Source organism: Eupeodes corollae, chromosome 1 (genome assembly GCF_945859685.1).
Source record: "Eupeodes corollae chromosome 1, idEupCoro1.1, whole genome shotgun sequence".
NCBI lineage: Eukaryota > Metazoa > Arthropoda > Insecta > Diptera > Syrphidae > Eupeodes > Eupeodes corollae.
In genome coordinates this window covers 95,491,443-95,504,942 of record NC_079147.1, presented here as the reverse complement: position 1 = coordinate 95,504,942, position 13,500 = coordinate 95,491,443, and the positions used below count along the sequence as shown (strand labels likewise).

Below are 13,500 nucleotides of genomic sequence, written 5' to 3'. Positions count from 1 at the left end.
GAAGTTTAAGATTTCGTTTTTTTTTATCAAAAGAAACAAAACTAATAAACATTAAAATTAATTAAAATGGAGGCAAAATAACCTTTTTTTTATTAAAAAATAACAAGACAAATTCTATAAAAACTTTTTATCATCTTATAATCATAAGACAAGTTTCCCTTTCATGCAACAATCTTCAGACTTAACCACTTTACTCTCTTTTCCAATCACTGGTCGTCGTCTTTTTCTCCGACTTTTATCAGGAACATCTCACATTTTATAACTAAATTATAAAAAAATAATATTCATGTTTTGTAAAGTGCGAAACTATAAACTAAATTTTACGACTGCCACACTGCCCCGTCTACAGAAGCACGTTTTTATGCCATAAAGATCCTTTTCAGCGTTGCCTCGATTTCAGCTTAAAATACTTCTCAGCTTAGTGCTGCCCGGCAGCGGTGTGGTGTATAAAAAAAAACAAAAAATCGTGAACTGATAAAGCGATTCGATTAAAAAATAGTATATAGGAAGGTATACCAGCCCGCCCCCATCATCATATTCCGAGCCGCCACCGAGTCGCTGATGTTGATAATGCGATTCTCTGATATTTTTCAAGACTTCCAACCACCATCACTTCATTCGACTAGGTTTTCATATAGCTTGCTATGGAACTTGTTTTTTTTTTTTGTTTTTCCAAAGTCAAAGTCCAGAACTCCAGAACACCAGAACCTAGCATGTGCGAAAAAATTCTTTACACTTTATTTTCTTCTGTGCCATAATTGCATATTACTCTATTCCTCCTGGAGCAGCATATATTTCTCTCCTTTCCGCCCACATGTTCATTATTTACGACACAAAAATCCTTGTTGGGAAATGCTATATAGGAATATATAGTACGGGGAAGGCACTCGTATCCAGAGTGTATGATGCCAAGCAAAACATACTTAACTTAGTTCCATTCCTTGTTGCTGGAATGTTTTTCTTTGGACTTTTTTGTTTTGCACTTGATGTTGTTTATACCTATTAGTTATTGTGGAACGCTTTTCCTTGTTGCTCCTCGGTGCTTTCCATTAATTCCTGGCAGCTCCGTGTTGTTCGTCCAGGGCTGCATCCGAGGGTATAACTAGAAGTAGAAATATGAAAAGGTCAAAAGTAATAACTTAACAAATTAGCTTTATTATTTTTTCTACTTGGATGGCGTGATGGTTTTCTGTCATGGTCTTGAGTTCAATCACTGCATGTGCTACCAAAAGTATTTTTCACGGGTACTGCATCTTGCGAGTAATTGACGAATCCTCTAAGAGTAATTCTTGTCATAAAAAGTGCTTTCTCAAATTAGCCGTTCGGATTCGGCTTAAAACTGTAGGTCCTCACTCTCCAGTATTTTAAAAATTATTCTGTACTCAACACTGATTAGCAACGAAGCTCACTTTTGATCAAATGCGATTACATCAATAATTTTAACTGTCTTATTTGGATTGATTATAGTAATCATGAGTTTGTTAAGACACATATGCTTTATGGGTTATTGGAATAATAGGTCCGTACATGCTTAAAAAAAGATGCTGTCGAGAACGTCCACGATAAAGCTATGATTACTGACTTTTTGTACAGGAGTTTTGGTTTCAACAAGACGACGCAACATGTCACAAAATGTATTCCACATATTATTTACTGAAGGAAACATTTGTTGGCCGCATAGTTTAACATTACGAAACCGTGAATTGACCTTAAGGCTCGTGCGATTTAACGGTCATTTGACTATTTTCTGCAGAGATATGTAAAGTCAGTAGTCAATTGAAATAAGCCCGAAATGATTGACCATTTCGACAAAAATCGTTGTCGACATTATTGCCGAAATATAGCCAAAAATGCTGGTAAAAAAAGTAATTAACAACTAAAACTCTAGATAAGACAACTTCTAAGCCAACCGTGGCAGTCAAATTCCAGAAGTTATACTTAAATTATTACGCCAGAAAATTATTCTTTGAATCAAGCCAATTTCATGTCATTAAAAAAATAAAATTGACAGTTTTCTTACAAAAAATAATAACCTAAAAAAATCACTTGAAGTTGGTGAAATTTGATTTTCGACTTAAAAATATTTTTTCAAAAATTTTAGATATTGGCTTTAAATTAATTTTAGGTTACAAAGAAAATTGTTTTCAACATTCAGTAAAAGTTTGAGAGAAATCGAATTGACGGTTTTCTAACAAAAAATAAAAACCTAAGAAACAATTACTTAAAGTTGAAAAATATTAATTTTCGACTTAAATATCTTTTCAAAAGTTTAAGTAATTGGCTTTAAATTAGTTTTATCTTTAAAAAAATATTTTTAAACAATCGCATTCGATAAAATTTTGAGACAAAACGAACTGACAGTTTTTTTTTACAAAAAATAAATTACTAAAAGTGTAAAAATTTACTTTCTATCTTTTTAAAAATTTAAAATATTGGCTTCAAAATTATTTTATCTCACAGAAAATATTGTTTTCGACATTCAGTATCCTTTAGAATAATTCAAATAAAAACTTTTTTAAGAAAAGTTGATAACCTAAATTCCTTTTTAGCAAGACAAATCGATTGACAATACTTGAAGTTATCAGTGTGGGTTGCATCCCAGCCTCGTTTTTAAATTGCTATGGTATACAAAACACCAACTAAATTTTTTAAGATACCTTTTTGGAACTTTTTATCCATTATTATCTGTATAACAAAATTTATTTGAAGTCGATGTCCCCACTGGTTCTTGGGCTATGGACGATGAAAAGTCCTCTCGAACTCACATCTCTCTTAAAATCTTTTATTTCGACTATGAGGACCATGAAACGTCGATAAATGGCAAATGAGGACTTTTAAATTGTATTGCATTCAGCAACAAGTAAACATTATGAAACTTCTTTATCAATTTTTTCGTCAATTTAAGTCTACCGATTCAAAATAAACCAATGCTTCTACTTTTAGGAACAAGCAGGAGAACGAAGGTAGTGGATTTCAGGGCAAATGGTCTTTCAATAGCTTAGAAAATTTTGTATTGTGGCTTGTACCTATTCCTATATAAATATTTTTGCATCAACATTGCTGATAATTCCAATCTGTCGAAGTTTTAATGGAATATGGAATATTGGAAAATAGTGTTTCGAATGTAACCATCAAGCTTATCCCAAAAAGTTTATTTAATAAACTGCAGTATTATCACATATCGTCACCTGAGTTCTATCCTGTTCAGTAGAGCATTTTTGACGAAATTGAGTTAGAAATGCAGTTTTTATTATTCTAGGGCGCTCTTTCGATTGGCGCAAACCGTTTTGTGCTATCTCATTTAGTTTCTTTTTGTATAATATTGAATAATTAATAGTTTATCTTTTAAATCATATCTTCTTATTTCTTTCTTGTTCAATATCCACGTTTATATATTTTTTGTTCAATATCCTTATAATACTTCATTTATTTCTATTTTGTTCAATGTTTAAATTATTTTGTTTATAATTTGTACCTTTTTGAACAAAAAGATATATATATATACGAGATTACCATTGTTGGACTTAATTTTGGTATATTCTTATTCAGCTCTGATCTCTGACAATGCGTCAAAGTGGAAAAGAGTACCTAGATGTAAACGGCTAAAAGCATATAGAAAACGCAAAATTCAAATGTCTTCAAGTTGCAAAATTATTTGTCTCATTACTTTTTTTTCCAAATTTTCAAATATTCAATGCTTTTCGGGTATTAGAAGACGATGAGAAAGGCCAATTTTATTCCAAAATCGTGCAAAGACTTCAACCAAAAAGAAAAGGAGCAGTAGTGGCATCTCGGAAAAAGTTTAAGTTTAGATACTTGGGACTTTCCGAATAGAAGTGAAGAACGAGATCATGATGTTCATCGCAGTAATAGTGAAGCAAAGGCTCAGCGTGATATCGATCGAAAAAAAAACAATTGTAAAAAGACAGTGGTTATCGGTTATGATCTGCAAACTATTTTTTCGCTATACCAAAAGCAAATGTTTCGAGTTTCTTTTATAGCGGTAAATATGATGTATCTATATAATTTGACGGGATTGTGCCAACATAATAAAACCACCTACTGCGGAATTTGGCACGGAACGCTACGCGCCTGGAATGACATAGCATCTGGTCTCAGAAACAAAAAGGATTATTTTGTGGATGCTGTGCACAGTGGAATAAAAAAATAGTTAAATGATTTGTAATTTTACAGCCATGTTTCCTTGATAAGGATTCTGAACGGAATGAACTTCAAAAAAATTAAGCTTAAGATTGCGCAGCTTAGAAAAGAATATGTTTTGAATTTTAATAAAGCTAGTCTGGATCAAATAAATCGAATATAGAAGCTACGACCTTCTTTACTTGTATTATAAGACAAAACATAGTGAGGATTTTCAAACGGTTAGAATCGCTAAAATTATAAGAAGTTCAAAGTGTAAGATCCTTCCTACTATTGTACAAAGTGTTTTCAACATAAAGCCAACCAAGGAAAAGAAAAAAGACATTTAAGCAATGTTAGAAATGTAATAATTAACCCTGGACAATATATCCAGATATAGAATAAAGTCAATTTTAACTGGAACCACCGTAGAAATAAAACACAAATTTCACCTCTAAATGCTTAAAAGCTCTCAACCTAAATTTAAAATGAACTTATCTAAGCATTTAGAAGCGAAACGTATGTTTAATGTCTCCGGATGTTTTTGGCAAAGTCGACTTTAACTAGATTCGGATTTCTTAGTCAGGGACATTGAGTTCTATTATTTACTGTTATATTATCACCTTCAGCTAATCAAAATTTTTAACTTCAAATAGGAAGTTATTGTAATGGGTCCGATTTGTCAAATTGAAAATTTTTAAAATTCTCGACGTTTCAAGGTCCCTAAAAGATTTTTAGAAAGATGTCTGTGAGTGCGTGTGTACGTACGTTCGTATGTCCGTACGTTCGCGACGTTTTTTTCGTCCTCCATAGCTCAAGATTCAGAAGAGATATCGATTTCAAATAAATTTTGTTATGCAGAAAGATAAAGAAAGGGCTCTCAAAAAAATTGAGTGGGTGGTTTTTTCACCATATCAGTTTGAAAAAAAGGTGAAAATGTTGGTTAACCCTAAATATCTTACGAACCAAAGACTTGAATTAAATTTTATATAATACATTGTAACGTGATATCAAAGAAATATATTTTTTGAAAAAAACCCATGGAACGGTTTTTTGATACATCAAAAAAACTAAAAAAAAATTTGTCACCTCCAAAATTTTATAAATAAAATATGATTTCATCTCCAAAACAATTTTGTGCAACGAAAAATATTGTTTTTGACATCTGATACAATTTTGAGAAAAATCGAATTAACAGTTTTTTTTATAAAAAATAAAAATCTAAAAAAAAACATTACTCAAAGTTGGTAAAAATTGAACATCGATTCAAATATCTTTCAAAAACTTGAAATTTAGGCTTCAAACTTATTTTATCTTATAAAAAATATTGTTTTCAACATTCGATAAAATTTTGAGAAAAATCGAATTGACAGTTTTCTTACAAAACATAAAAACCTAAAAAAAAATGTATAAAAGTTGGTAAAAATTGATTTTCGACTCAAATATCTTTTTAAAACTTTGAGATATTGGCTTCAAACGAATTTTATCTTATAAGAAATATTGTTTTCAACATTTTATAACATTTTGATAAAAAATCGAATTGACAGTTTTCTTACAAAAATTTAAAAACCGAAAAAGAATTAACAAAAGTTGGTAAAACATGATTTTCGACTCAAATATATTTTTAAAAATTTGAGATAATAGCTTTTTACTAATTTTTGCTTGTAAGAAATATTGTTTTGTACATTAAGACAAATTTTGAGAAAAATCGAATTGACAGTTTTTGCACAAAAAGTAAAAACCTAAAAAAAATGTATAAAAGTTGGTAAAAATTGATTTTCGACTTAAATAGCTTTTCAAAAATTGTAGATATTGGCTTTAAACTACTTTTATCTTTCAAAAAATATTGTTGTTAACATTCAGTCAAATTTTGAAAAAATCGAATTGACTGTTTTTCTACAAAAAATTAAAAACCTAAAAAAAATTTAACAAAAGTTCGTAAAAATTTACTTTCGACTCAAATAGCTTTTCAAAAATTAAAAATATTGGCTTCAAACTTATTTTATTTCACAGATAATATTGTTTTCGATATTCAGTCATTTTTATATAAAAATTCGTTTTTTCATAAAAAAAATAAAATCTTCAAAAAATAGTACGAAAATTTGGTAGAAATAGATAAGAGTACAAATAGACAATCTTTTAAGCAAGACAAATCGACAGACGGGATGGGAAGTTATCAGTGTGGGTCGCATCCCAGCCTCTTTTTGTATTTAAAACGATACAAAATACTGTGAAAGAACCAAGTGTGAAAATTGAATTGAAGACTGTTTCTTATTTTTATTTATATTATTTTTTAAAGTTAAATATGTTTTTTATTAAGTAATAATACATACAAATATAAAAGAATTACTCCCTAATTTTTTGTTTAAAAAAAATATATTATTCAACGCTCTGTTGAGAAATAAATCATTTATTTGTTTTTTTTTTTAACAATGCAAACATACCAAGATATAAGTCGATCTTACCTTTAGCGAAAAAGTGGTTGAAATGATTTAAAAGTTTGTATATATTATAATTATATAATGGAAGTTAACAATAAAGAAGAAGGAGAAGTTAGGAGCTTGCTCGTATAATATTTAAAATACGATAAAGCTAATAATAATCACATAGCATTGAAATCCTAAATATGCAAGGCCTCTTTCTCATCAAACTTATTAACTGCGGCCCTGCTTATATGTCACTAGTCCGCACAAATATGGTCCAGGATTTATGTGACAACATGATTTTGGGATACATCGTCATACCTAATATATACGTAGGTACATATAAACAGTCGCCTTGGGTCTGCTGCAACAACATCTCTTCTGATATTTTTTCCATCCACGCTACATCTGAACCTCTTTCAACTTTCCATCTATTTGAGGAGCGAGGTACAAGTATGTGTATAGTAATACCTTCCTACTTTTTTTAAGGCCGGGCCCAAAAGCCCAACATCAGTGTTACATGTTTACATCGTTAACAGTTCATGTTTCTCTTTTGGGCCCATACAGCGCGTAAAAGAAACGCGTATCATGTTGATTTGCACGTTCAGATAGAAAAAATAACAAACGCTCCTTGTGAGAGCCCCGACGAATAAACACGTCTTACGTAAATGTATCTTTTTTACAAGGAAAATATATTTTAAGTTGTAGCTTAGCTGTTGGTCTTGGTAGGTGAGGTAAACGTAGGCTGGCATGGAGGTAGGTAGAACCTATATATGTACCTAGTCATCGTGTCGTCGTCGTCATCATCATCGTCGTAAGTTGCGTCGTTAAGTCGTCCGACTATAGGAGAAACAATCTTTCTAGGTTTACCTGGAACGCGTATATACAGATACTATAGTATCTAGGAGGTGCGATTATCATAAATTTCACTCAACAGCATAAAGGTGAGTAATGTCGGTTGGCAAAAAAGAGCTCCTCCACACTCGATAAAATTTATGTTAACGAATCGAACAACGCATGGCTGCAATCAAAATTCATAGACCTAAGGTACCCTTCATGTGAAGCACTTTCCAAGAGGTGGGTACGCGCAAATCTTTGTGCATACAGCAATGGCGATGTGTGTAGTTGTATCTTAGCGTGTGCTAGGTCAACACGACGACGACGCCAAGCGGCGGCGTATCTAAATGCATTTTAGCAATAATTTTCATTTGTTAGAAAAGTTAGTTAGTGTACGCGAGAGAATGAGTGACGAAGGTTAATTAAATTAGTATATACCTACTTTAATGTAGGTACATGCATAGGTGCCGCCTAGTATACTATTTTTGAAGTGACTTAGTGATGGTAGGCTTTGTGTGCTGCTGCCTACTTGCAACAAACTTACACACATCAAGACTAACTTATAAACGCAAATTATATTTATACGATGTGATTGCGTGATATAAGATATTACTCTGGATAGTGTTTCAAATTGGTAATTATACAAGCTTTTTAATTGATGTTGTTGAGCGTTAATTGCATGTGATGCAATTAGTATTTCAATTTCATGCACATACGAAACGCATTCACAGTGAAATCAAGACTTGTTTTCACATCTAAAATTAAAAAAAAAAAATGGATTTTTTAATGGAATTATGTATGAAAATATAGGAACGATAAGAAGTCACGATCTTTATTTAAGAATTAAAATAATTGTATACATTCAGAACTAACTCTGCTTTTATGATGCATTAAGGCAACTTTGTAACAAGATGTGTATTAAATTAATAAAAAAAACTGATATATGTTTGCGTTGTTAAACAATTAAAAATATATCTATATTAATTTCAGAAATGTTGGAATTAAATTGTTTTGATCAATTTTGTACAACTAATTTCTCAAAATCAAAATGTTAGTTAGTCAAAGTTCTGTAATTTAAAATGCAGTAAATGGTCTGAAAATGGCGAAAAAAAACATTATCAACAGTATTTTTCGTTCTTAGCCTTTTTTAATATTTATAAACCAATATAAATATTCTTTGAATAAACATGAATTTTTCTGTGAATAAAAAGTAACTTTTTCATTTTTTAAATTAGTTTCAGGCTTTTTATATTTTACTAAGTGGTTTGGTTTTCGATCTGGCAGAACTTTTTTCATAGTTGGTCTTTTTGACAGCTGATACATGATTTATGCTCAGTATTGTTTCAAATTTTATATTGATTAAACTTGTTCTTGAACAAGTCGTCGTGTAAATTCATTACCAAAATAATGGTTCGGTTCTCGCGACGACGCGATGCGTCTACCTAATATTTAAAAACAATAAATCATAAATTATTTTGGTTTACAGAACTAACTTAACAGTGTTTTAAAATACAAAATTTATGATTTCCTCAATATGACAGAATTCTGATCGTATAGCAAAACATTAAAAAACCATCGAATTGAACCGACTTAAGAAACACAGCTTATCAAAATGGCTACCACAAGAGTTAGACAAATTAATTACAATGGAGTTAATATTTGATAGACGTGTTTAGTACCTACTAAGAAGTAGTAGAATCAAATTAATTTTTTAATCATAAATTATATTTCATTTTAAATTTTGTGAATAATCTCGATAAGGGAGGCTTTCGATGACTGTTGAATGAAATATGTAAAGTTATTTCCTTCTCTTCAGTATTATTTTTAATATTTTTAAACTTATATTTTCTTAGTTCCTAAATTTTAAAAGTAATGATGCAGTATGAAACAATTCGTGATTTTCATCAAAATAAGACTTTTATCACAACATCGTAGTTGGTATAGAGCGTTGCTTTTTTATTTTTAAGAAGGAAGTTGAAATAACGTTTCAATTTTTGTAAAATGACTCTAAAATATCTTAATCGCTTTGAAAAAACCATTTTTTTTTTAAGCTAGAGCTAACAATTTAAGTAGGTTTTAGATGGAAAGAATGTTTGGTCAATATTTTGTCTCACATTTAAACAAAATTCTAAAATATTTCCATCATTTTCACTAAAGACTTTTTCTTATAGTCTCAAAAATGTAAAAGATTAGTCAAAAACAAATAGATATAATTCATGAGTATAGGAAAAATTAGGTTTTCCTTCGGCTTTTTTGGTCACTTTGATCGTGGCAATGAAACAAGGTTGTTACATTAACTTTTCCCGACGTTTCGGCAGGGGTTGCTGCCTTCCTCAGGGGAACTTTATTAAACATGAAATATAAAACACATAGTACAATATTGTGGACAACAAGAATAAGAAAAAACTTACAATTTAACAATTAAATTTTAAAACAATGTAAAAAAACACTTCTAATTAAGAAGTTCAGTCTATAACTACAAAAAAAAAACAAAGAAAAAACTCTTATGAGGAAACAAGTGAGCAATATACAGATGATATACTCTGTGTGTCTTGCTTGCGATTCATATTGTTTTTGTTGTTCAGGATATGGAGCGTTTCGAGTGTATATCGCTTGGAAGTATGTTTTTCCGTTTGAAGAACTTTAACACAATCGAAATCCGGAGAATGACCTTTGTCTATTGAATGGGCCGCCAATGCGGTTTTAGCCAGGTTATTGTTTTTGATGTCAGATTTGTGGTTGGACAATCTTTGGCGCAAGAATTGTTTGGTGGTTCCGATGTAGCAAAGATTACATGTTTCGTCAGGTTTACCTTTGCAGTTTATTTTATAAATCACATCAGTGCGTTTATCTCTGTCTATTTTGGTCTTTAGTTTGGTGAAAAGGTGTCTAATTGTCTGGTTAGATTTAAAAGCCAATCGGACATCTTGGATGTTTTTGGTGACAACTTGCTTAAAACTCTCAGCCAGTTTTGGAACGTAAACAATGCTTTTGAAGTATCCTTTGTTGTTATCCTCACTTTGTTGTTTAGCGCGTCTGCATTGTTGTTGTAAAATTAAGCCACGAATAATTGCTGGCGGGAAACCGTTGTCGCTTAAAATTTTGGTCACTTTGATGGTATTTGAATGGTGGAATCTTACGTCACTTAACGTAAAAACTTTGTTAATTAAATTGAAAGCTGTGTTGAAGATTATGTGTTTGGCTTGGTTGGACCGGAAGTTGATCAGACGTCCTGATGCTGTTGGTTTTTGAAGCCAATCAAACGACAATTGAGTGTCCATACGGTGGATTTTGACATCAAGGAACGATATAGAGTTGTTGTTTTCGTTTTCAACAGTGAACTGCAGTTTGGAGTGGAATCCGTTCAGGATCAATAATAAGTCTGCGACTTTATATTTGTCCATAACCGCAAATATGTCATCAACATATTTCACTATAAAATTTGGCTTTGCATTACATCCAGTTAAGCATTCGTCAAGTAAATGGTCCATTACCAAATCAGCAATAGTGGGCGAAAGAGGGTTACCCATTGGCATTCCAAAAATTTGTTTGTAGATAATGTCCTTAAACTGCAAATAGTTGTTGTCTTTTAAGCAAAAATCCATGATTTCAATAAATTTAGTTTGGCTGATTTTGGTATGTCTGCTAATCGTATCCCATTTCTTTTTAATAATATTAATAGCCAATTGTACTGGGATGTTAGTAAATAATGAATTAACATCAAACGAGACCAACACATCATTACTTTGTAATTTAACATTTCTCGCTTTGTCAACAAATTCGTAAGAATTTTTTACAGTGTATTTTGTTTCATTCGTCACTGATTGTAAAATTCTACCAACAAATCTGGAAAGCTCATAGCATGGTAAATTCAAAGATGATACAATAGGACGCATGGGCATGCTTGGTTTGTGCGTTTTTGGTAGTCCGTAGATAGAGGGAAGCTGCGCGGTGTATGTTGTCATTTTGTTCTTTTCCTTATCGTCTATGTGGTTGTTGTTGTTGAGCCACTTAACAACTCATTGTTTCGGTTTTGTAGTGTTGTTGTTGGGTTATGTCTAACACGCCAATACGTACTTCGGTCAGAGAGAAGTACACTCATTTTGTCATCGTATTCATTACGCTCCATCGCTACAGTCACATTGCCTTTGTCCGCTGAGAGAATAATAATATTTTTGTTTCGCTTAAGGAAAGAGATAGCTTGTTTGTTGACATAAAGCACATATTTGGCAAACTGGTCGCTGTTTTGACAACGTTGAAACGAGTGCAACATATTGCCATACTGTGCTCTGATCAGTTCTTGTTCCTTTTCGTCTTTCACTTCTCGTATTACTTCTTCTCCATCAGCTATTAACTGAAACAGAGGGAATGTTTTTTTGTCTATTGGTAGCGCAAATTTTTTTCCCAATGACAAAAGCCATTTAATTTCTAAAGGAAATTTTATGGTGGTTCTGTTATCAAACCATTTTTCATGGAATACGATGTTGAATTTTTTCCACAGAGCTGATTTTAAGTCGTCTATTTTATGAATGTTCGTTTGTTGTTTACTATTGTATATGTCTCGAAAAACTTGTTTTTGTTTCGTTGTGAATTGTTTATATTCAATTGCCACGATCAAAGTGACCAAAAAAGCCGAAGGAAAACCTAATTTTTCCTATACACATAAGTATATATTCATTGGTCAATACATTATCTTTTAATTATAATTCATGATATTTTAGAAATAAAATTATTTAATTAATATTTTGTCATACACGTATATGTGCCATTTTAAGTTTTGAAAGGAACATCTAGAATTTGACGTCCATTTTGTTCGTATCATGAAGAATTTAAGTGAACGTTTTGAAGCAAATTTTCGTCTATTAATGTAATTTCCGTTTTTATTGCATCCTTAAGTTCGTCTGGTGTACGTGGTTTTTACTCGTAAACACGTGACTTCATACAACCCAAAACTAAAAACTCGCACACCGCTAAGTCAGGTGATCTATTATTCCAATGCATATCTCCAAAATCTGAAATTAGGCAGCCGGGAAACATATCGCATACAACGTTCTTTGTAGCAGTGTGAAGAAGTGCTGAATTTTGTTGAAAACCAGCCATTTGATAATTCGTCTTCTTCTACGCAACTCTGTCATGTACGGGCACTATTGACGGTTCCCTTATTCCTCAAAAAAGTAAGGACCAAGGCTTTAAAGGTTTTCTACAGCATAATAACAAAAATGTCGCTTATTTACAAAACCGTCAAGGCACGAAAAGCGTTTCATTACTCATAAATACCAGCATATCGTCATTCACCTCAAATAACAAAAGCTTCTCTAAAGAACGTCGACTTTTTTGCGGAAGTTGTTACAGTACGTACGGGGCCATGCGTTGTTTTCAAGAAATGATTCGTATGCGGACAAACAGCGAAAGACACTCCACTGCTCCATGGTAAAAACTAATGGTGTTACCAACGTTTTTTGAAATACTTATACAAAGTTCCTCAGTCTATCATACATTTTATTGACAATTAAATTTATTCAGGCCGGTATAACTTAAGTATACAATTAATTTTATTGATTGATTTTATAACAATATTCATTTAACTTTGTTCTTGCAACAACTATTGCAGAATATTTCTAAAAAATCGATATATAAGGTGTTTCAATTGTTGTTTCTGGTTTAAAAAAAAAAACAATGTCGAACTGTGTTTACATTGCAGTTCAGAAGCATTTGAATTTAAAAACCCACTACAATGCTCCAAAATGTTGAAAAAAAATATAACTATTAGTGCAAAGAGCAATAGCTTATTTTTGGTTTAATGTCTTTACCAATAAAAGAACCATTGCCGTATATTGAGCAAAGACAACGTAACAAATAATCATTACATCTTTTAAAATTGATTGCTTGGTGCTTGGAATCATAGGTTCTTATTTCCTTCGAAATTAGGAAGGAGCTGAATGTACTTTAACGTCTTTGAGCCATGCTGACTAAATTGTTGGTACTAAAAAATCATCGGCTAAACTACTTTATTTCCAGAAAACAGTCATTGTGTCATGCCCAACAATAAAGCAGCTCTGACACATTATTTGAAACTAATGTTTAAGCCATAATTAAAAAG

The 13,500-nt window shown here is 31.5% G+C and overlaps 1 protein-coding gene across 1 annotated transcript; it reads right to left on the bottom strand.

Annotated features, from left to right (window-relative positions):
- Nucleotides 1-1,049: 1,049 nt before the first annotated feature.
- Nucleotides 1,050-11,302, bottom strand: LOC129941767 (uncharacterized). The gene is made up of 2 exons (XM_056050494.1): nucleotides 10,213-11,302; nucleotides 1,050-1,102 (listed from the first exon to the last, which is right to left on the bottom strand). The coding sequence occupies exons 1-2, from the start codon at nucleotides 11,300-11,302 to the stop codon at nucleotides 1,050-1,052; spliced, it is 1,143 nt and encodes a 380-aa protein (XP_055906469.1).
- Between the last annotated feature and the right edge of the window lie 2,198 nt (nucleotides 11,303-13,500).

Excerpts from the sequence above, each read along its gene's own strand:
- LOC129941767 (XM_056050494.1), bottom strand. The coding sequence starts at position 11,302 with ATGCCCATGCGTCCTATTGTATCATCTTTGAATTTACCATGCTATGAG. Across the intron at positions 1,103-10,212 it reads TTATAAAATAAACTGCAAAG|TTATACCCTCGGATGCAGCC; the intron begins GTAAACCTGACG and ends TTCTACTTCTAG.